Below are 17939 nucleotides of genomic sequence, written 5' to 3'. Positions count from 1 at the left end.
GGGGGTCGCCTGTAGCTCATGGGGAGGGTGGTCATCCCACAACCACAACGTACCCGGTTCGATCCCCGCTCTCCTCATTGTGCCAATGCGTCTCGAAATGTCCAGTGGGTGCTTCACTGCAGCCCACTGCTCCTTAATAGCTAAGGATGGGTTAAATTTCAATTAAGTGTACATTAATATTATAGGTCAACATATATGCCAACATATACATAGTCCTGTCTCTTCCAGCCTGGCTCAGTGTTTTAGGAGGCTGGTTGGATCCATTAGCACCGAGCTGTTATTCAGACTGCAGTTGCTGTGGTTTCCCATCAAGAATCTAAACCATGAAACAATACTCCTCTGGACAGGAATTGAACACTCATGGTATTTACAACATCCTATTCATGTATTATTATTGGGTGGATGAGACCAATAGGAGGTGGCAGTACTAAAAGTTTGTGTTGTTCTTGGTCTGAAACTCTGTCTGAAATTCCTCGGTCACTCCAGTATTTACAGAGTGGCCAGCGGCTCAGCCTTCGGTCTGACAAGATTCATAGACAAAGTATGCGGAAAGGCTTAGACTTGGACAGTAGACTTGGCCTTTATCAAAGTCTACTAGGCTTTAGGTTGCAGCAGACATCTGAGATCCACGTCTGCAGACCGTAAAGTGATCGCTCTGAGGATTGATGGTTGTCTTGTAATTCCAACGTGGTATTCATTCAGCGTTCTGAACGAGATTATTTGTTTAAAAAGTTAGATTTCGGTGTAAAGATTTGAAAGAAAGAACTTTTTAAAGGCTTTTCTCTCACTGCCCAAACAGACCTCTCCCATTACAGGCATGGTGATGTTGTGTCTGGAATCTGGAAAATATGATGACACAGTTTATGACTAAACTATAAAATATTTAGTTTTTGCTCCCTCTAGAAAACAGAGAATTTAGGAGAGTCGTAATTCTTCTTGAGTCGAGTAATTCAATAAGCACACATTACAAATATTCGCTGGTGAACGCTTGTCACTGTGAGGACGTACTGTGTTTGATAATATTTGAAGGTAAATAGGTGTGGGCATTTCTGTAACTGTAGATATTTTAAAAAACTGAGGTCAAGAGTCCAAATTGTCTCACAGTGCATCAATCTCACAAATCAATGTTGACCACCCACCACAAACATTCCCTCTTTTAACATGTTTAGATTCATTTAACTATTAATATATATTGATATATGCAGATAGGAAGACATTAGGCAGACATTAGGCAACACCTTTTGACTTGTATTTAAATTCCATCATAAATAAAAGATACAACTGTAACATGCTAATATGTTAATACAAAATAAAGAAAATACACTTTGACGGAAAGTTCCAATCGAGCACAATTTAGCATTTAAATAAGCTATTGTGAATTAAATATAATATTATGGTTAAAAAGGACTTTGATATCACTGGTTTGAGTCCATGCAGCTTAAGTAGACCTACATAGTTTAAATGCATCGAGAGCCACATTTTATTTTGTCTTTTTTTCGACTGAATAAATGTGAGAGTAAAAGCAGTAGAGAGTCCACATTAGTTTTCTCTCCATCTCATCTTTCTCTCTCTCACACACCCTAAGCATTAAAGTATAGTATGTAGACTTTATGTACCGGAGACTTTATGGTAGGCCTACATCATTACCACCGATGTCCTCGGTCCAACATTGTAGACTGTAAGGTGAGGTACACCTTCATTACGTTCTCTTGTCATGCTCTCCTATCAGTACGGTAAGTCAAAATATTGATTCCTCTACAAGTTGCAGAAGTGTGTACTAGTCTTTCGAGACATACTTTCTATAAAAAACTTTTATTTAAACCTTTCCAGAACCAAGAACACAAGCTAAACTGGGCCGAGGGATATGGAGTAATTTCATTTATCTGCTCTCTAACATTACACTACATTAAACATAACATCTGCGGCTATTCCTTATTTTGGTTTGAAGAAGAGATCACCGTAAAGTTGATAGGCTATGGTGAATTTGTGAGCAAACACTTGTTTATTTACACATCCAGCAATTACATTCTGATTTAATTGGAGTTTCTGTCCAATATTTACTCTCTTTTAACTCTTTTTTGGTCTCTACCACCTCCTGAGGGAAATATCTGGCTCTTACCTGCTAAACGTTCCACTTTGTTCAACACTGGTAACGTTAGCTAACTGACTCTGTCTGCTGTTTGGTGCTGAGTACTGTGGTTTCTTTGTGGATTTTGGTTGAAAACACCTGCCTTCTTTGGCTGAAAGTGAGACAAAGATTTTTATAAAATATATTTATTCCAGCCACTGCATGATTTTTTACATATTTTATTTTATTTTTTAAATGAATAACGCTGATCATGTGACATCAACGCTTTATGTTGACATTAGCTTGCTACTACTGAGCAAATTGTAAGTGACAGTTGTTATTTCAGCCGAAAAATCGATGGTTGCTGGTTAGAAATGACACGGTTGCTTACGTCTACTTCCATGAATGAATTTCAAGTGGTAAATAAATCACTGTTATCATAAACTGCATACGTACAGTGCTCAACGAGCATAGCAACAGTGGGGGGCAGCATCCTCAGTGGTAGACCTATGGGCCCGATTCGGGAAATATATATAGATATTGTAAATAACATGTAGGTACGACGAGAGTGTACGTTTACCCAGAGTCAAATTCCATGTATGTGCGCACATACGTGGCCAATAAAGCTGATTCTGATTCTGAATTCATTACCATTTCCCAACAATAATTAGTAAACAGTAATCTACATAATAGCTAAACTCAAAAGTAATGAAAGGATTAATTGTTCATTAAAACAATCTTCACAGCTCTATTTTTATGAAATTATACAATAATAATGCCTCATGGTGCCGAGAATAAAAATGTATTTGGCTCTCAACAAATAATAAAGGCCTCTGGCACGTGAATTCACCCATCTATCTAACCTTCAGAAGATTATTGACTCTCTACTACCTCGCTTGCCATTATAACACAATAACTGTAACTGCTATATGCTGCAGACACAGATGGTGAGTGACAAAGTGGTCAGGACAGTTAACAGTGTGCATGTGTCATCCTCCTCCTGTCATCGTAGCTCTCCCGCCTGTTTTACACACACAAAAAGAGACAGAAAGTGGGGGATGTTTTGTGATGTGTAGGATTATACTAGTTGTCAGAGGGGAGGCGGCGTCCTCTAATAGCAGCAGCAGCTTGTGTGAGCAGAGTGGTGAAAATCTCAGACAAGATTTAAACAAACAAGAGACACAGACAGTGGCCTGACTGGCCCGGGCCGCCCTGACAGAATAAGGTCATGAGAGATCACACACTGCCATCTCCAGATCAGCCCCAGAAGTATTTCCACAACTTCCACAACCATTTGGGATTCTTCTCTCGGACTCAGTGAATGCATAAATAATGTCCCAGAGTCAGGGGCAATGAAATGCTGGTATCAATCATTTTTTATTTCATATTGACATGTGGGACATTCAGCGGTCAATGCGCAACTCGAGCCGTCAGATTGTGTGAATAAGGGAAGAATAATCTATTGTTTTGCAATGTTATCTCAGCTCTGCTTCTCCAACTTTTCAATCTCCTTGATTATTATGCTTCTGACATACTTTGATAACCATGCACTGTAGCAGTGAGGAAACCTGTCCAAGCTCCTTATTTGTAAAATGTCTGTACAATGATTTTAATGATATACATCTTTATATAGCATACAACAAGTTTGGTAGGATGCAGACATGGTGTAAGCTGCCTGAAAATATATTTATTCGTAATAGAAATAGAAATATTCATATAAATATACATTTTATCTTTCTATTGGTGCGCTGTTGAGTAGTAGTTTGTTTTATCATCCTCATTATTTGCCACTACTTCACATGAAGAAGCAAAAATAGAAGGTTTGACTGCCACTCCTTCATGCTTCTGTGCTTGCGTGATGTACAGCTGCAGGTCGACTCTTGGGGGGGAGTTTTCCCTTTGGAAATGTCCCCACCTTCAGGCCGTGCTCTGTTTCCACCGGCTGACAGCTTGTCTCAGTGGCATCAGCTCCTGTTGGAAACATCATGATAAAAGAGGGGGGGGGGATATCATTTAAATTCTGAACTGAGCACCTCGGTGAGCTCAGGCTGAAATATGTACAGATTGTGCTTCTTCTTAAGGCTTTTCATGATTCATGGATGGAGCCATAGAAACTGTGTTCATCTCGATTGAACCGAAAGCGACGGTCTGTGTATGTGCGTCCTGGGGAGGAGCACTGGAAACCAGATCTCATCAAGTTTTGCTGTGGCATAAGCTGTTTGCTTGTGTGTTTGTGTACTGCTTTCTTTGTCAAGACCAATGTAGGTTTAGCGCTTGAGGATGAGGACATTGTGGGAAGTGAGGGCATTTATGCCAGTACTTGTCTTTGCAAGTGAGTCTCAGTCCTACTTCTAAAAACTGCCCTTAGGCACAAATGAGCTGTGGTTCAATATTGACTCCATTCTGCAATCAAAAGGCAGTTTGATTATGCAGCAACAGAAACACAAATCATATTCACATAGCATGTAAATACAAAGTACAAATTAGTGAACACAGAGTGTATGAGTTAAAACAGTAAAAAAAACAAGTTGAAATGTTATAAGCTGTTGCCTTTGGGTCCCAGTGACATTCAGCCCAGAGCTGCAGAAACCAGTACTCCTACGCAGGAATAACACCTTGTCTCAAGACTGCTGTGCACCAATTACTATGTGGTAAGTTGATTCTAACATGAATTTGGAATTGGCTTATAAATTCTGTCTTTTCTTATGTTTTCGGCGTTATACAGGGAACTAACCCAGCCTTGTGTTCAGCTAATTCATTTGAGCATGTCTCATTTGTGTGTATCCAAGGACACCATATTAGCTAATGCTGAATAAAGAGCTGTTTGAGTATTAAGACTAAGGTTAGGGTGTGTGTGTGTGGGGGGGGGGGGGGGCCTTGGTTACGTACAACAAAATCTGTTGTGCTCGTCATTTTAACACTGAACCTGCTGTGGGTGATTCATTCAGATGATTCAGGGCTGTCAAATGTCAAATGCATCGATGTTTTGAAAGACTTTGAAAGTGAAAAGAAAGGGCAGTGTTGAACGGAGAAGCTACATTACACTTACAACTCATAAAACTCTCGTTTTATAAATCAAAGCTCAGGTACGTGCACTTTTCCGACACGTCTCTCTGGCAGACAGCCTCGACCTGACGCTTGGAGCGTGTCTCTCCCTGCAGCATAATGTAAAGAGCCGCTTTACTGTGCAGTGGTGCTTATGTTTATATGGACGTCACAAATATACCAAGTTTGCCTCACTCCGTTCTGGCGTGGGGCCAGAGGGTTTTATGATTAAAACCAGATTGTGCTTGCCCAACTCGCAAAGGAAAGAAAAACAGATTGCAGTTACGCATACTCTGCACAAGAGGGAAGTACAGAAACATCCACTGTATCTGCACATCTGTAAAGGTGGACTTTTTTAAGGGACTGTGTGTACTTCTTTCCCCCCTAACTGCAAGAAGGACTTGTTCCCATAGGTCATGTTGTTATTAAGTCTGTTCCTAAATCACAGTCTTTAATGAAACATCTGACTGTGACACGAGAAGAAAAGCTTTAGCAACCCGGATAACTGTAAATTCTGCCAATTCTGAGTCGGAGTGATGATCATCCTTTAAATATAAGGACGCCTCTTTAGTGTCATAGTCGAGCGGCTGCAGGATCTTCCATCGCCAAAAACGACTGAGCTCCTGCCAACTCTGTTCTTTCGAAGTGATGACTAAATTACACTGCAAAAAACATTTTATCTTGCTTTTTCGCTGTCAGATTCCACTAATTAAAGTAAGAACACATTTGTTTAAGCTGCTTTAGTAAATCTTGCCTTCATTTTGAGTGATGTTTTCAGATGTTTGATAACTAATGTCTAATCTTTTTTGCAAGATCAAATATTACTCAAATCTACTCAAAAAAGTGAGAAATGTTTTCAGCCTGCTGCCTGATTTTGACAACGCGTGCTACCAATCTAAAATGTAAATACTCCCTTCTCATTTCACTTGCCAAGACAGACACATGTTGCAGTGTAGTGAAGACTGGGAAATCATGTGACATCAACAACAACAGACACATTACGCCCCCTCCACTTCCCTCCACCGCCGCCCACACACAGACATCAAACACACACATAAACCCTTTTCTGTACCAGGGAGGAACACTGCAACTCATTTACTGAAAACTACGCTTACGGTAAACATGGCAAACGTCATCAGATGAGAGCGCTGATGGAAACATCAACAGTGTAAAACAAGAGAGAGAGAGAGAGAAATCTGAACTTACCTTGAGTTGTTCCCCTGCCTGGTCCCGTTCTGACCTCCACTCGCTGCAGCAGGGTCTCACGTTTCAGGCCCCCATGGCACTGGGGCAGATCACCCCCCTCCCTCAAACCATGCTGGTGCTCTGGCAGCTTCTTGCGGGATAGGCAGGGGTCCTCACAGGCTTGGGAGGCGGGTACGGGCCCTTCCCACAGCGCCCGTTTTGAGGGTTAAGAGGAGGCTTCTGAGTTCTTGAACTGGAGGTGCTGTTGCCAATAATGACCGTAGGGTCGAGGCTCTGGGGGTGGGGCTCTGGATGAGTTTGGCCAACGTGGTCGGAGTCTCTGCGGGGATAGAGGTGAGGCGGGTGGCCGTTTACACCTGGCCTATCATGGTTGATGTCCTTAGTGATGGTGGGTGGGGTGAAGCGGCTGGTTTTGACGACTGAGGCCAAGTGAACAGGGGAGGGAGAGTTAGTTCTTAAAATGATGCGGTCTTCGTAAATGTGTTGCATCGCCTGGACTGGAGCAGGCTCGTGATCATGCAGCCGGGACACCCTCAGGTCACCTGACTGAGTTGAGCCGTGAAAATTAATGGACGCACCCTGAGTGATGCGGGGCTTCTCCTCGCTGAGGTCAATTCTGGCTGTGAGACGATCGATCTGCTGGACCACCTGAATGACAATAAAGAGACTCTGTCCTCAGAACATTTACTCAACGACAGTACTTTACTCACGTATTTCCATTTAATCCCACTTCCACTCCACTGCTACTCCACGACTACTTTTCAGATTAAGATTTTACTGAAAAACATTTGATAAGCTTATCAAATACAATGCATTCCTAAAAATACAAAAACTAGAGTGGTTCCCAACTTTTTTTGGCTTGTAACCCTTTCACACAAAAAAAAGTGTCTAAATCAGGCTCCTTGTTATATTTCAGATGAGTTGTTCACAGTTCAGTCAAGAAGACGTATCGTATCCCCTTCGAACTGCTGGGATGGTTTCATGTAATGGAAGAGGTAAGTCTTTTCACAAAAAGCTGAATACAGAGAATATCTTTCAGAAATGAATATAGATCTGTGTAGTGGCAATTAGCTTTTTCCTACTTTTCTCTCACAACCCCACAGATGTATCTTACGACCCTTAAGAGAGTCACAAGACTTCATTGGAAACCTCTGAATTAAACTATCTATCTGTAAATAAAGTAGTTAACATTAGCGCTACGGTCAGCTACAACAGAAACATTCTGATTCATGCATTGATCACTAGTAACAATCTAATGCTATCATATATGATTATCTATTTTTTACTTTTAGTACATTTAGCTGATACAACTTTCTCCTACTTTTTCACGAGTGTTTACGTTATGGCCTTGGTACATTTGGATCCCAGTACTTCTTCCACCACTGCCAAAGTATATGTTTATTTTGATATCTTCTGGTTTTTAGTTGTCTCTAATCCCGATCATGAAGGTATTTTATGTCCGACTTTGCACAGATGCATTCAGCTGTGAATCAAAGGTATTTTACAGCTGCATGCAAAATGGTAACAGTCTTAAGGCAGGCTTTTTTTATTGTGCTGCCAATGTCTGCAGCTTTCTGCAAAAGGTCAGTGCAATTTGTTCTCAATCACAGCTTCGGTAAGAGACGATAGGTGAGTCACAAACATGCAGTTAGCATCCCCCCCCCCCCCCCCACACACACACACACACACACATACACAAGCCTATCATGACATTGTCTATCTGTGTGTCCATGTTCTCATGAACATAGACACACAGATAGACAATTTTTCTTTGAATCTAATCCTTTGAAATGCCACATGATCCAGGGGAGTATGGATAAAAGGCTGAGCCGTCTACATGCAGACCTTCATGTTAAGTCTCCTTGATGTAAAGAATAGACATCTATAATAATAGACCTTCCTACCTCTTTCATCTCCATGTGAACTTGCTTCAAACCCCCCAACACATCCTCCAGATCTGTCACCACTTGTTTGATTTGATCCCTCACCGAGTCCTGCCTCCTCTTCTGCTTCGCCACAGCCGAACCGTGGACCTGATGGTCCCCGTTGGTTGTCAGTTTTGAGGGCTCTGGGCTGCTGGTTCCAGAGGGTGGGAGGCATGGCTCCTTCTGTCTTCTTTGGTTCAAGTGTTTTTGTAGGACTTCAGTGGGGAAGAAACCTTTGTGAGAGCCACAGCATCCATTACAGTCCTCCTCTGATCCACCCTTCAGTCTGCCCTGGACCTGATGGCTATCTCTTTCCTCCCTTCCCTCAAAGACGACAGGCCTTGGTCCACAGTGGCCATTTGGCATGTGTAATTGACCCAGATGAGGATTGTGTGGCTCTGAATAATAGCTCTCAGAGTTGCATCCAAACTGTTCTTCCTCCTCTTGCATTGACACATACCTGACTGTCCTCCGGTGCCTGTACCCTTGACCTTTGACCTGAAGATGGGGAAGAGGATGTGGTACCCCGGAATTAAAGGGGTGTGCCCTGGTGTCGCCGTGCACCACACAGCCACACTGTTCTCTGACAGACGGGTAGTGTCTCGCCCCAGGCTCCGGCGGGTAGCTCCACTGGGCAGGGTTCAACTCCCAGGGGCAAACTTGGCTCAAGTCGTCTGACTGGCTGTAAGGGCCGGGCCCTGCAAACACAGGCCTCCTCTGTGGGCTGCGATGGCCGCTTCTCTCAGCTCTGTCCGCGACGAAAGCTCTCCCTCCTCCGTCTTTAAGCCGAGGAGACTGGGTGTCTCTCCTGCAGTCCGGTGATTTATGGTCTGTCTGTCTGACTGATGCTGGTTGGGATCCCGGCCCGCCGTGATGGCCGTACGCTGGCTGCTCATAGCGGACGCAGTGCTGACGGGAGCAGGAGGCGTTGGTGTTGATGTGCTGAAGAAATCGGTGGTGTCCCGTTGTTTGTGAGCCTTCTGTGTACATGTCCAAAGAAGTCAAGAGGCTTGTGTGGAAAACGCCTGAGAAAACAATTGGTTACCTCCCCTCTCTGCTCTCTCTAGCGCAGTCATTCACTCGCTCTGTTTTCCTCATCTGAGTCTTCCCACAAGAAAACTTTTCTTCAGCTCTTTTTTTTTTCCCTTCCTCTCGACCCAAGACTTCTCCCTCCCCTTCCTTCCTGTCTGTTGTTTCTCTGCTACTTCTCTCCTGTAGTTGTTAATCTCTGCACCAGTTATTTCCTTTCCCTAAAACACCTCCTTTTCTTACTTCTCCTAACTTTTTCTCTACTTCTTCCTCACCCTGTAGCCCTCTCTCCTACACGGGGCCCCTCTCCACCTCCTTTCCTCTCCGTCTCTCTTTCTACCTCTCCCGCCTCGTTGTTCTGTCTCATTTGCTGCTGCAGGCTTCCTCTCTCTCTCGCTCTCTCGCTCTCTCTCTCGCTCTCTCTCTCTATGTGTGTGTGTGTGTGACTGTGTATTTCCCATTTCCTCCCCTCCCCTCTCCCGCTCTCCTTTCTTTCTCCACCTCTTTCTCCGTCTCCTGCCTCTCGTATATTCTCTCACACAGTCGGTTGTACCTGAATTTAGGAATTCCTTCTTTTCCCCTCCATCTAAAAATCCAGCCGCCTTGCGAGGCTGCTCCGGTGAAGGATTTCTGTGTCTCAGAGAGTGCATGAAAAAAGAGTCCCAGCTCCGGTGCTGAGCTCATTAGCCCAACGAAAGCCTTTGCACTCGGCAATTAAACGCTGCCTGGGATTCCTCAGCCGGAGACCGAAGGAGGAGGTGAGGGAAGGGGAGGGGAGGAGAGGAGAGAAGCACTGGGGGAGGTGGGGTTTCAAACATACACATATGAGGCAGTAGATAGCACTCTGAGTCAAGGGGACACGGCCACTGCCTTTGTACAAGGGAAAATGTTTTGACAATTCTTCTGTATCTGTTTTCTCTACCTCTCCCCACCGATGCCTTCCCCTCTTTGCTCTTTGCCATTCCTGTCATTCCCACTCCCTCATTGTCACGGTTAAAGTGGCTTCACCTCAACAGTTGAGAGAAACTTAACTTTGCTGAGGAAGGCCACTATCGAAAATCACACAGCCTTCTTCCTCTCGAGTCCATACAATGGTGTTTACATGCCATTTGAACTATTCAGGCCATATTACATTCTCCATCCTTTTCATTCTAAATCAATCTCTGCTCACTACAGATAACCATAATGTCAGGCTAAACACAGGAACAATAAGCTGCATGAGCAATCAAGATCTCTCTCAGAAATAGCATAACGCGTCTCTGTAGAGGCTCTAAATCCGCAGACACGAAGAAAAGACATTTATATTCTAAATGAAAAACTGTAGCTTTTTAAAAAGACAATGGGTTGTAAAAAGAAAAAGAAATTACTGAGAATAACAGCAGAGGAGGATGAAGGGGATTCATCCATACCAGCAAGAGGATAAGCAGTCGGGTCCCAGCTGCGGGGAAAGATTGTAGATGAAACACAGCTGAAATTACTTTAAGTCTATATACATACATACATATATATATATATATAGTATAAAGTTCAGATTCTGGAGATCAGAAGGTCAATGTCAGTGTGACCTCATGTCCCTCCAATTTTTGCGAGCGCAATATCTCAGGAATGCCTTTAGCAGATTTCTTCAATTTTGGCACAAATGTCCACTTTGGGAACGTCTCCGCTCAAAGAGGAACTGATTACAATGTGGTGGTCAAAGGTAACTATGACCTCACAAAACATTTTTTCGGTCTCATTTTCATATGCTATTTATGAAAATTTCACATAGGATAAAATGATGAAGTGATGACATTTTCAACAGATATGGATGTTAACTGTTAACTGTCAAATTCCATGTATGTGCACATATACGTGGCCAATAAAGCCGATTCTGATCTGATTCTGATTCTGATTGGAGAACTATTAAAAAACTATTTTCGACTTTTTCTCAAATATTGGACATTTTAGTATTTTTTACACGGCTTCCCTCCAACTCTATCTATCTATCTCATACATATGCGTACACAGTCCAGAGAGAAAGACAAAAAGACGCGAAAGTCGATAATCTCAGTATTTCACAGTCAGGCTTCCTCAGGCACATCTTTGTATCCGAGCTACAAAAGGAATATCAAAAGTTATAGTTGTCATACTGCCAGCACCATTACCTATTGCCGGGTTTTGTACATGTGTGTGTGTGTGTGTGTGTGTGTTGCCTCAGAAAGTTCAGAGCTTATGAAGCTCTTACATCACACTCTTTTGTGTTGGCCTGCAAACCTCTCGCTTGGCTGTACGACTGGAGGGCAACCACAAAGTGGAGAATGGGAGCCACACTTGGCCGCTCTGCCGCTCTGCTGTCCTCACCAGGGTTAAGATGACCTCATTAGCACATATGGATACTTCTAGCCTATAACCGGAGCTCAATATGATGTCAGTGATGTGTGGCCTATTTACACAGTATGCAAATTGTTAGAAATGCATTAGTTTGCAAGTAATACGTTATATGATCAATGTTCATCTATGATATCAACAAGGCTTACTTTTAGCCTCATTACAATCACTTCCAGTGTGTCCTATTGATTTGAAGCTGTTACTTCAAGGGCACAACATGAAAAATCCACAGAGCGTTTAAAGCCATATTGTCTGTCAGTCGGTCTGCAGTCATCCGACTAGGTCAAATAATTAATCAACCAACTGAAACATATTTGAATAACCAAGATGTTCAAATATCATGTAAAACCTTTTTAAGAACATTTGTATTTAAGTTTCAATCTATAGTTGTTGCCTCCCTCACATTGAGTGTTTTGTTGTGTTTAATGTATACGTTATTAATTTAGCCTGTGTTGTATTGTCCTGTCTACAGCCTACTGCTATGGCCTTGTGTTAAGATTTTTTACACATTTAAAATACTATGCTGATGCAATTGCAACATAACCATTATAACTATTAAGTGAAAACCTACCACAGATCCTCAAAATACTTACCGCCACAGTGTGTTAAGATATACTAGGGTCTGTTACTGTGGACATTGTGTTTACAAACTTTAAAGCCAACAGAAGTATTCTAACAATGCACTGATCACATGCTCTTTCAACATTATATTATCATGAGTAATTTAAGCTCCCCATCATGTACATTATAATTATAGCACTGCATAATGAAGCAAACAGTGATTCCGTTCCCCAAAAGAAACACAGCCGCAGTGAGTCCTATGCAGACACTTCATTCATGCAGCCACTCAGATCATTGCTTTTATGTACACAGAGGTACAAATATACGAAAGGATATATTGTGGCCACCGATAGGACCGTGAATGAACCGCTATCTGTCGTGTCTGAAGGTCAGATTCACGAAAGATATTACACTAAAGGTGCAAACAAAGTGCAATTTGCCCTTTTTTCTGCATCTGTTTGCAATTATCCATGTGGCAAAGTATGAATGTGGTTCAGTTCAATGCGTCGGTTGCGGTCAGTTGTGAGGTGTGACATACCATTTCATTATGCTTGACATCCTGAGTCGATTGGGCCTTATAAACCAGACTTGGGTCAAACTCTGGCTCATTTAACTTCACTCCTTTCATTATGCGCATACACACGACTGCACCGCAAACACACATTTATGCGGGTGGGTGGAATTATACATAGATAATGAGGTGTATAGGAATTACATTCTTTCATTTTAAGAGATATTTTTTTATACATTTGAGAATTTTTGCGGTTATTAAATACCTGCATTGTATTAATACTTTTAATTGATGAATTTAGTTACCACCAACACCATGAATATGCAAACAATTGAAGCATATTTGCATAGAAAGGGTCAGGTTGTTGCTAATTGAATTCATTGTACCTCATTTTAATTATGTGCAAATAGCACTGGAGCACGGAGATACTATTTGCTTGGCAGCGCAGTTATGCGTACATTTCACTCGTTGCTAGTGTCTCATTTGTTCAGGTTTAGTGGACGCAGAAGCCATGCAATCCTTTTGTGAATGCACCTTGCTGACACTGCAGTACTCGTCTGCTCCATATTCACCTTCTAAAATACATTGAACTTCTACAATGTTTTAATGAAGAACATTAATTAAGAAATATCTTTACCCGTTATTTATTAGTATCCTTGATATTGTGCACATGCAAACTGGGTGCTTTCATGAGGATGAACACTTCTGATTTCACTCTCAATAGTTCTCCAATTGGGAGTCAATTATTGCATGTTGTGAAGTTACATTCCCATCTAGTCTTGGAATTCGATTATATTAGTTATTTGGGGGGGAAAAAGAGCAAATGGTGATGTAAAATATCGAAAAAAGGCTAGAAATCACATAAATAAAGCCAATTTGCAGTAGCAGTGTGAAAGAGTTAAAAAAAACATTGAGATTGGATTCCCTGAGGCAAGACGAAAAACTGCAGTCAGAAGTGATTCCTCCATCACAGGGTAGTGACTAGTGACAGCGTCGAGACTATTTTACAGAAAGCCACATTAGATCTAACAGCCAGTGAGGTCATATCTCATATCAGCTCTCGGTGTGTCAATGCCTGCCCTGCTCTTCGGGAACACAATGGTGACATTATACCAAAGAGGAATATAAAACAATTTCCATGCCTGAGACAGGAAACCTAATTGCGTCATGGTGCCATAAAAAATACTTCGTCATGCAATTCATAAGATAAGTTATCCTTTGAGTTTTTGTGGGAGAACAAAATGGTTTTAGTGTGACGTTAGAAGCTGAGAGACACTGTGTTCATGCTTTAAGGGACGCTAAAATGGATTACGGAGCAAATCAAAATGACTTTCTTAAGAATTATTTTTTTCCTTCCTAAATCTATTGCGTCAAGACCTTGAGACAATTTCATGTGGTCAATCACAAGCTGCACACAGAGTGTTAAAGACCTCAGGGTGGTGTAGCTAATTTGTCTTTATGGGGAGTATCAAAGGCACCACACGGGAGTCTGTCATGGTCCCCTGTTTGTCCTGTATATATGTGTGTGTGTGTGTGTGTGTGTGTGTGTGTGTGTGTGTGTGTGTGTGTGTGTGTGTGTGTGTGTGTGTGTGTGTATCTGCCCGGGCGTGGCCTTCCTTTCCCCCTCCTGCTGCCAATCAACCCACCACACACATTAAAAAAAAATTTCATCAAGCCCCACAGCATATCTCCCTCAGTTCTCTCTCAACTCCTCGCCAGATCATCAGTTCACATTCCCAGAACGACTACTATGGCCTCTTGGATTTTCAGTATATTATTGTCTGTAAACTTGTGCTCTCCCATCCCCAGTCTCTGCTTCCCCCTGGAACTCTCCTGGAGAAATGCCTCATCATCCCAACCGGCCTCCAGCCCGCAGAGGACGCCATCACGGATCCCACACCTCTTCCATCTTTGGCCTTGTATTAGATATAATTGTGTATTACTGCTCCGTGTCCTTGCTTTTGGGTCCAGCGACATGATAGTCAGCTTAAAAAGCCCTGAAATCCAAATGGCAATGTCAAAAAGCACTCATGGAAAGGATAATGACAGGCAAAGTGGGTGGCGAGCAGCCCAGCTGCTGGGATGTCTTGCAGAGAGCTGTTGCCGTGGCTGACAGTAAAGTAATGGGAAATAAATAATTAATTTAGCCCTGTTGATAGGATTTAAGTCACCAAGGATTTCCTACAGGGAAAACAAGATCATGTTTGTAATGAAGCTTCAGATGAATATGCGGCAATTCTAAAACCAGATCCATGTGAGCTGAAGAGGAGACAACGTCGAGACAGAAGCAGTGCAAATATCCATAAGTCAAGCGATGAGGTACAACGACTTTCCAAATGCAAGATTCAAAATACACAAATTTCTTGAGGTTGAGCAGCAATGGAGGTAATTCTGGAGAGTTTTGATAAATCTATGAATTTAGATTTGAGAACATTTACTGTACATAAATGTAAACACTGAATTGTTTAGTTTTTTTTAGGACAGTTAGCCACATTAGCAGCTCGATGAGACTTTACACAGCTGTGCTTTCAGCTAAATGGTAACAGGCTCACAATTATCACCATGACAAAAAACAAAACAATTGGACAAATTACAATCTTTACCAGAAAATGGTGCCACTTGTGAAATTATTACAATTCACCGTAAGGGGGAACATACATGTGTGTGTCAAACGTCATGCCAATCCATCAGATAGTTGTTGAGATATTTTACTCTGTACCAAAAGACCAGCTTGTGAGTCAAGATGTTGTTTGACAGATACAAGTCCCACTAAAGGATGCCAAATAACACGAGGGAAACAAAAACATACCTTTTTTAAATGGAAGCCCGGCCTGCCATTTAAACCAGGACACTGATTCTACAACAGGAACATACAGTCAGACTTCTTTTCACTCTAATCTAAGCAGGAGCACTAACATGCACTGATCCAGATAAACCCACATCCCAATGTTCATTAAGCAGCTATGCCAAGGAATGTAGTCGTTAGTCCAGGGCAGAAGGTTTTAAATGACCACTGTCAAAATCCATTACATTTATCACATTTGTGCAACGGTGAAAGAAGCATTCAAAACCTTTATTGAAATGAAGTAAAAAAGAAATGGAACCTGTGAGTGTTAAATAATTATATTATATATATGATTTCTTAATACTGTTAACATTAATGTGGTATGCTACTGTTCTCATTTAATGTTTTGGTATTTACATCTATAACAATGCATTATGTGTAAAAGGGTGATGGCATGTTTTGGAAGTATAAAGTAGCAGAAACTATTAAGATCAGGCCTCACAGAGAAGCTTTCAAGGATCCAACTGTTTTATAAAAAAACACAAACAAAGACATTTGAAAACGTTGGAGCAAAATGGTGCAAGTTTTTGACATTTACACCAAGTTGAAGTAGATTGTGCTCTTTTCCTTTATTGATTTCAGGCATAGTAAAGAAAGGGAATGACCTGCATATCTTTGCATCTGCAAAAATCGGTATGTTTATGAGCTATACCTTGCTATTCTTGGCAAATTACATTTGGGGCAGGGGGTTGTCAATAAAAATCATTAAACCTTTGGTATCTGACCTTTAGTAGTGTTACTGTGCTATGATTGCCGGACTATCTGGCATTAGCGATTTGTTTTCACTGCCTACACTGTGACAATAGTCGTGGATGAAACATGTAGTTGTTTAACTTTACTTATTTAGCCGGTTTGCTAATTCCCCTTTCATGTGACACTGGTTTTACAATTAAGCTCACATGGGAGAAGTTTTCATCTGCCAGAAATCTCCTTTGGTTATCTTTTCTCATCTAATCTTATCTTATCTTATCTAATCTTATCTTATCTTAAGTGGAGGACAAGATAAGTCTGTGTTAAAATAGCTCAAAAGGCAAAATGAAGTAAACAGTCGAGAAATGTTCACAGCACAGTAAGGATGTTTTTCTTTCTTAAAGATCCAGATATTTAAAACTGATCACGTAACATTTCGAGAGTGAGAGGCTGTGTGTATTGAGGCGAGATATAATAACTGCAAACTTCTTTGCTGTCTTACATATTCAGCAGAAAACTTCATTCAATTCTTGTTTTTTTTCCAAGCCTCCTGGAATTTTAAAGTGTGGTTTCATTAGTACAGAGCAAGCGATGGTCCAAACCGTCAATTTTTCCAATTCCCCTGACCTTCAAGTTCACGGCCGTCCATTTGTTCAGAGAAATCTCTCCTACTCACAAACAACAGCTGAATCATTCCTTCTCGGCCCCTGCCGTGCAACACGACCACTGAAGCCTCCAGCCTTCACATTGTTGCATCTGAGATGAATAGCGGTGCACTTAAATCAGTGCACCGAGGGAGAACTCAAAGCCGTGCTCGACCTGACAGACACTTATTACACAGTACTGTGTTTAATATCACATCTGTTATGATACAATTCTCCAAGGTACGAAATTAACGTAAAAATCATCATGTTCTTCCCACTGCTTCACATTTGCTTCAAATAATGACTTAAAATCAGCCTCAAACAAAAAGAAGCTCTCAGTGTCTTTTATTGTGGAGATTTGGAAACGTACAGCAGATGGCAAAGGAAACCATCCCCTGATGTTCTCTGGAGATGCTGTTGAGACCATCACGTGGTTCACATCTGATCCCCGATCAGATAGACGGAGGATCATTAAAAAGCGCCTTGTGGTCGTATTTACAGATGCTTTGCAAACTTGTCCTGATGTTGACTTGCCGTGAGAAGAGCCACCGAGGGTCAGTGGAGGTGTTTCTATGCTTTGTGGACATTAATTAAAGAAAGATGGGCATTCATGCAAAACCTTGGTTGAACCACCTCCAGAAACAGCCACATCTGTTGGTGTGGTTTAACACACTATGCTGACACAATGTTCAATTTTGGCTCAAGCTATGCGACCTCTCTTATTTCCCTAAGAGGCAGTGTCTTGTTTAGTGCCGCAGCTCTTACAGAGACCGTCTGAGGCAACGTCCAGTCTGAGCCAGTTATTTATCAAACTTGAGTTGACCCCTGAGTGCATTCTCATGACTAAAAGAACTCTTTGTTCAAAGTAAAGGATAAGACATTTATCTTAGCTTACAGTGAAGTGTAGTTCTCATATAATCACATTATTATGCATGTATGAAGAGGCAGAAATAGCCAGTCAGGCAAGAATCTACACACAACTGCCCATTATTTAAAATAATACCTACATTTCCTATTGATTTTGTATGTTATTCTGCAACTACCTGGA

The 17939-nt window shown here is 41.7% G+C and overlaps 1 protein-coding gene and 1 long non-coding RNA gene across 3 annotated transcripts; one reads left to right on the top strand and one right to left on the bottom strand.

The window, feature by feature from the left end:
* Window positions 1-3421: 3421 nt before the first annotated feature.
* Window positions 3422-9569, bottom strand: LOC130197588 (uncharacterized). Of its 2 annotated transcripts, XM_056420339.1 has the most exons (4): window positions 8224-9569; window positions 6898-6967; window positions 6320-6738; window positions 3422-4039 (listed from the first exon to the last, which is right to left on the bottom strand). In XM_056420339.1, exons 1-3 carry the CDS (start codon window positions 9232-9234, stop codon window positions 6422-6424), a joined length of 1398 nt encoding a protein of 465 aa, XP_056276314.1. In that variant the 5' UTR covers window positions 9235-9569; the 3' UTR covers window positions 3422-4039; window positions 6320-6421. The 2 variants fall into 2 exon arrangements, with proteins under 2 accessions (XP_056276314.1, XP_056276313.1); XM_056420338.1 differs by having other exon boundaries at window positions 6320-6967.
* Window positions 9570-9751: 182 nt separating this feature from the next.
* On the top strand, window positions 9752-16272 carry LOC130197598 (uncharacterized). The gene is made up of 2 exons (XR_008832506.1): window positions 9752-10031; window positions 14522-16272. It is a non-coding gene; the product is annotated as an uncharacterized LOC130197598 (long non-coding RNA).
* The last annotated feature ends 1667 nt before the right edge of the window (window positions 16273-17939 follow it).

This window comes from Pseudoliparis swirei, chromosome 8 (assembly GCF_029220125.1).
Source record: "Pseudoliparis swirei isolate HS2019 ecotype Mariana Trench chromosome 8, NWPU_hadal_v1, whole genome shotgun sequence".
NCBI classification, from domain to species: domain Eukaryota; kingdom Metazoa; phylum Chordata; class Actinopteri; order Perciformes; family Liparidae; genus Pseudoliparis; species Pseudoliparis swirei.
Note: the sequence above shows the minus strand (reverse complement) of the source record. Positions and strands in the feature narration are given on the sequence as shown.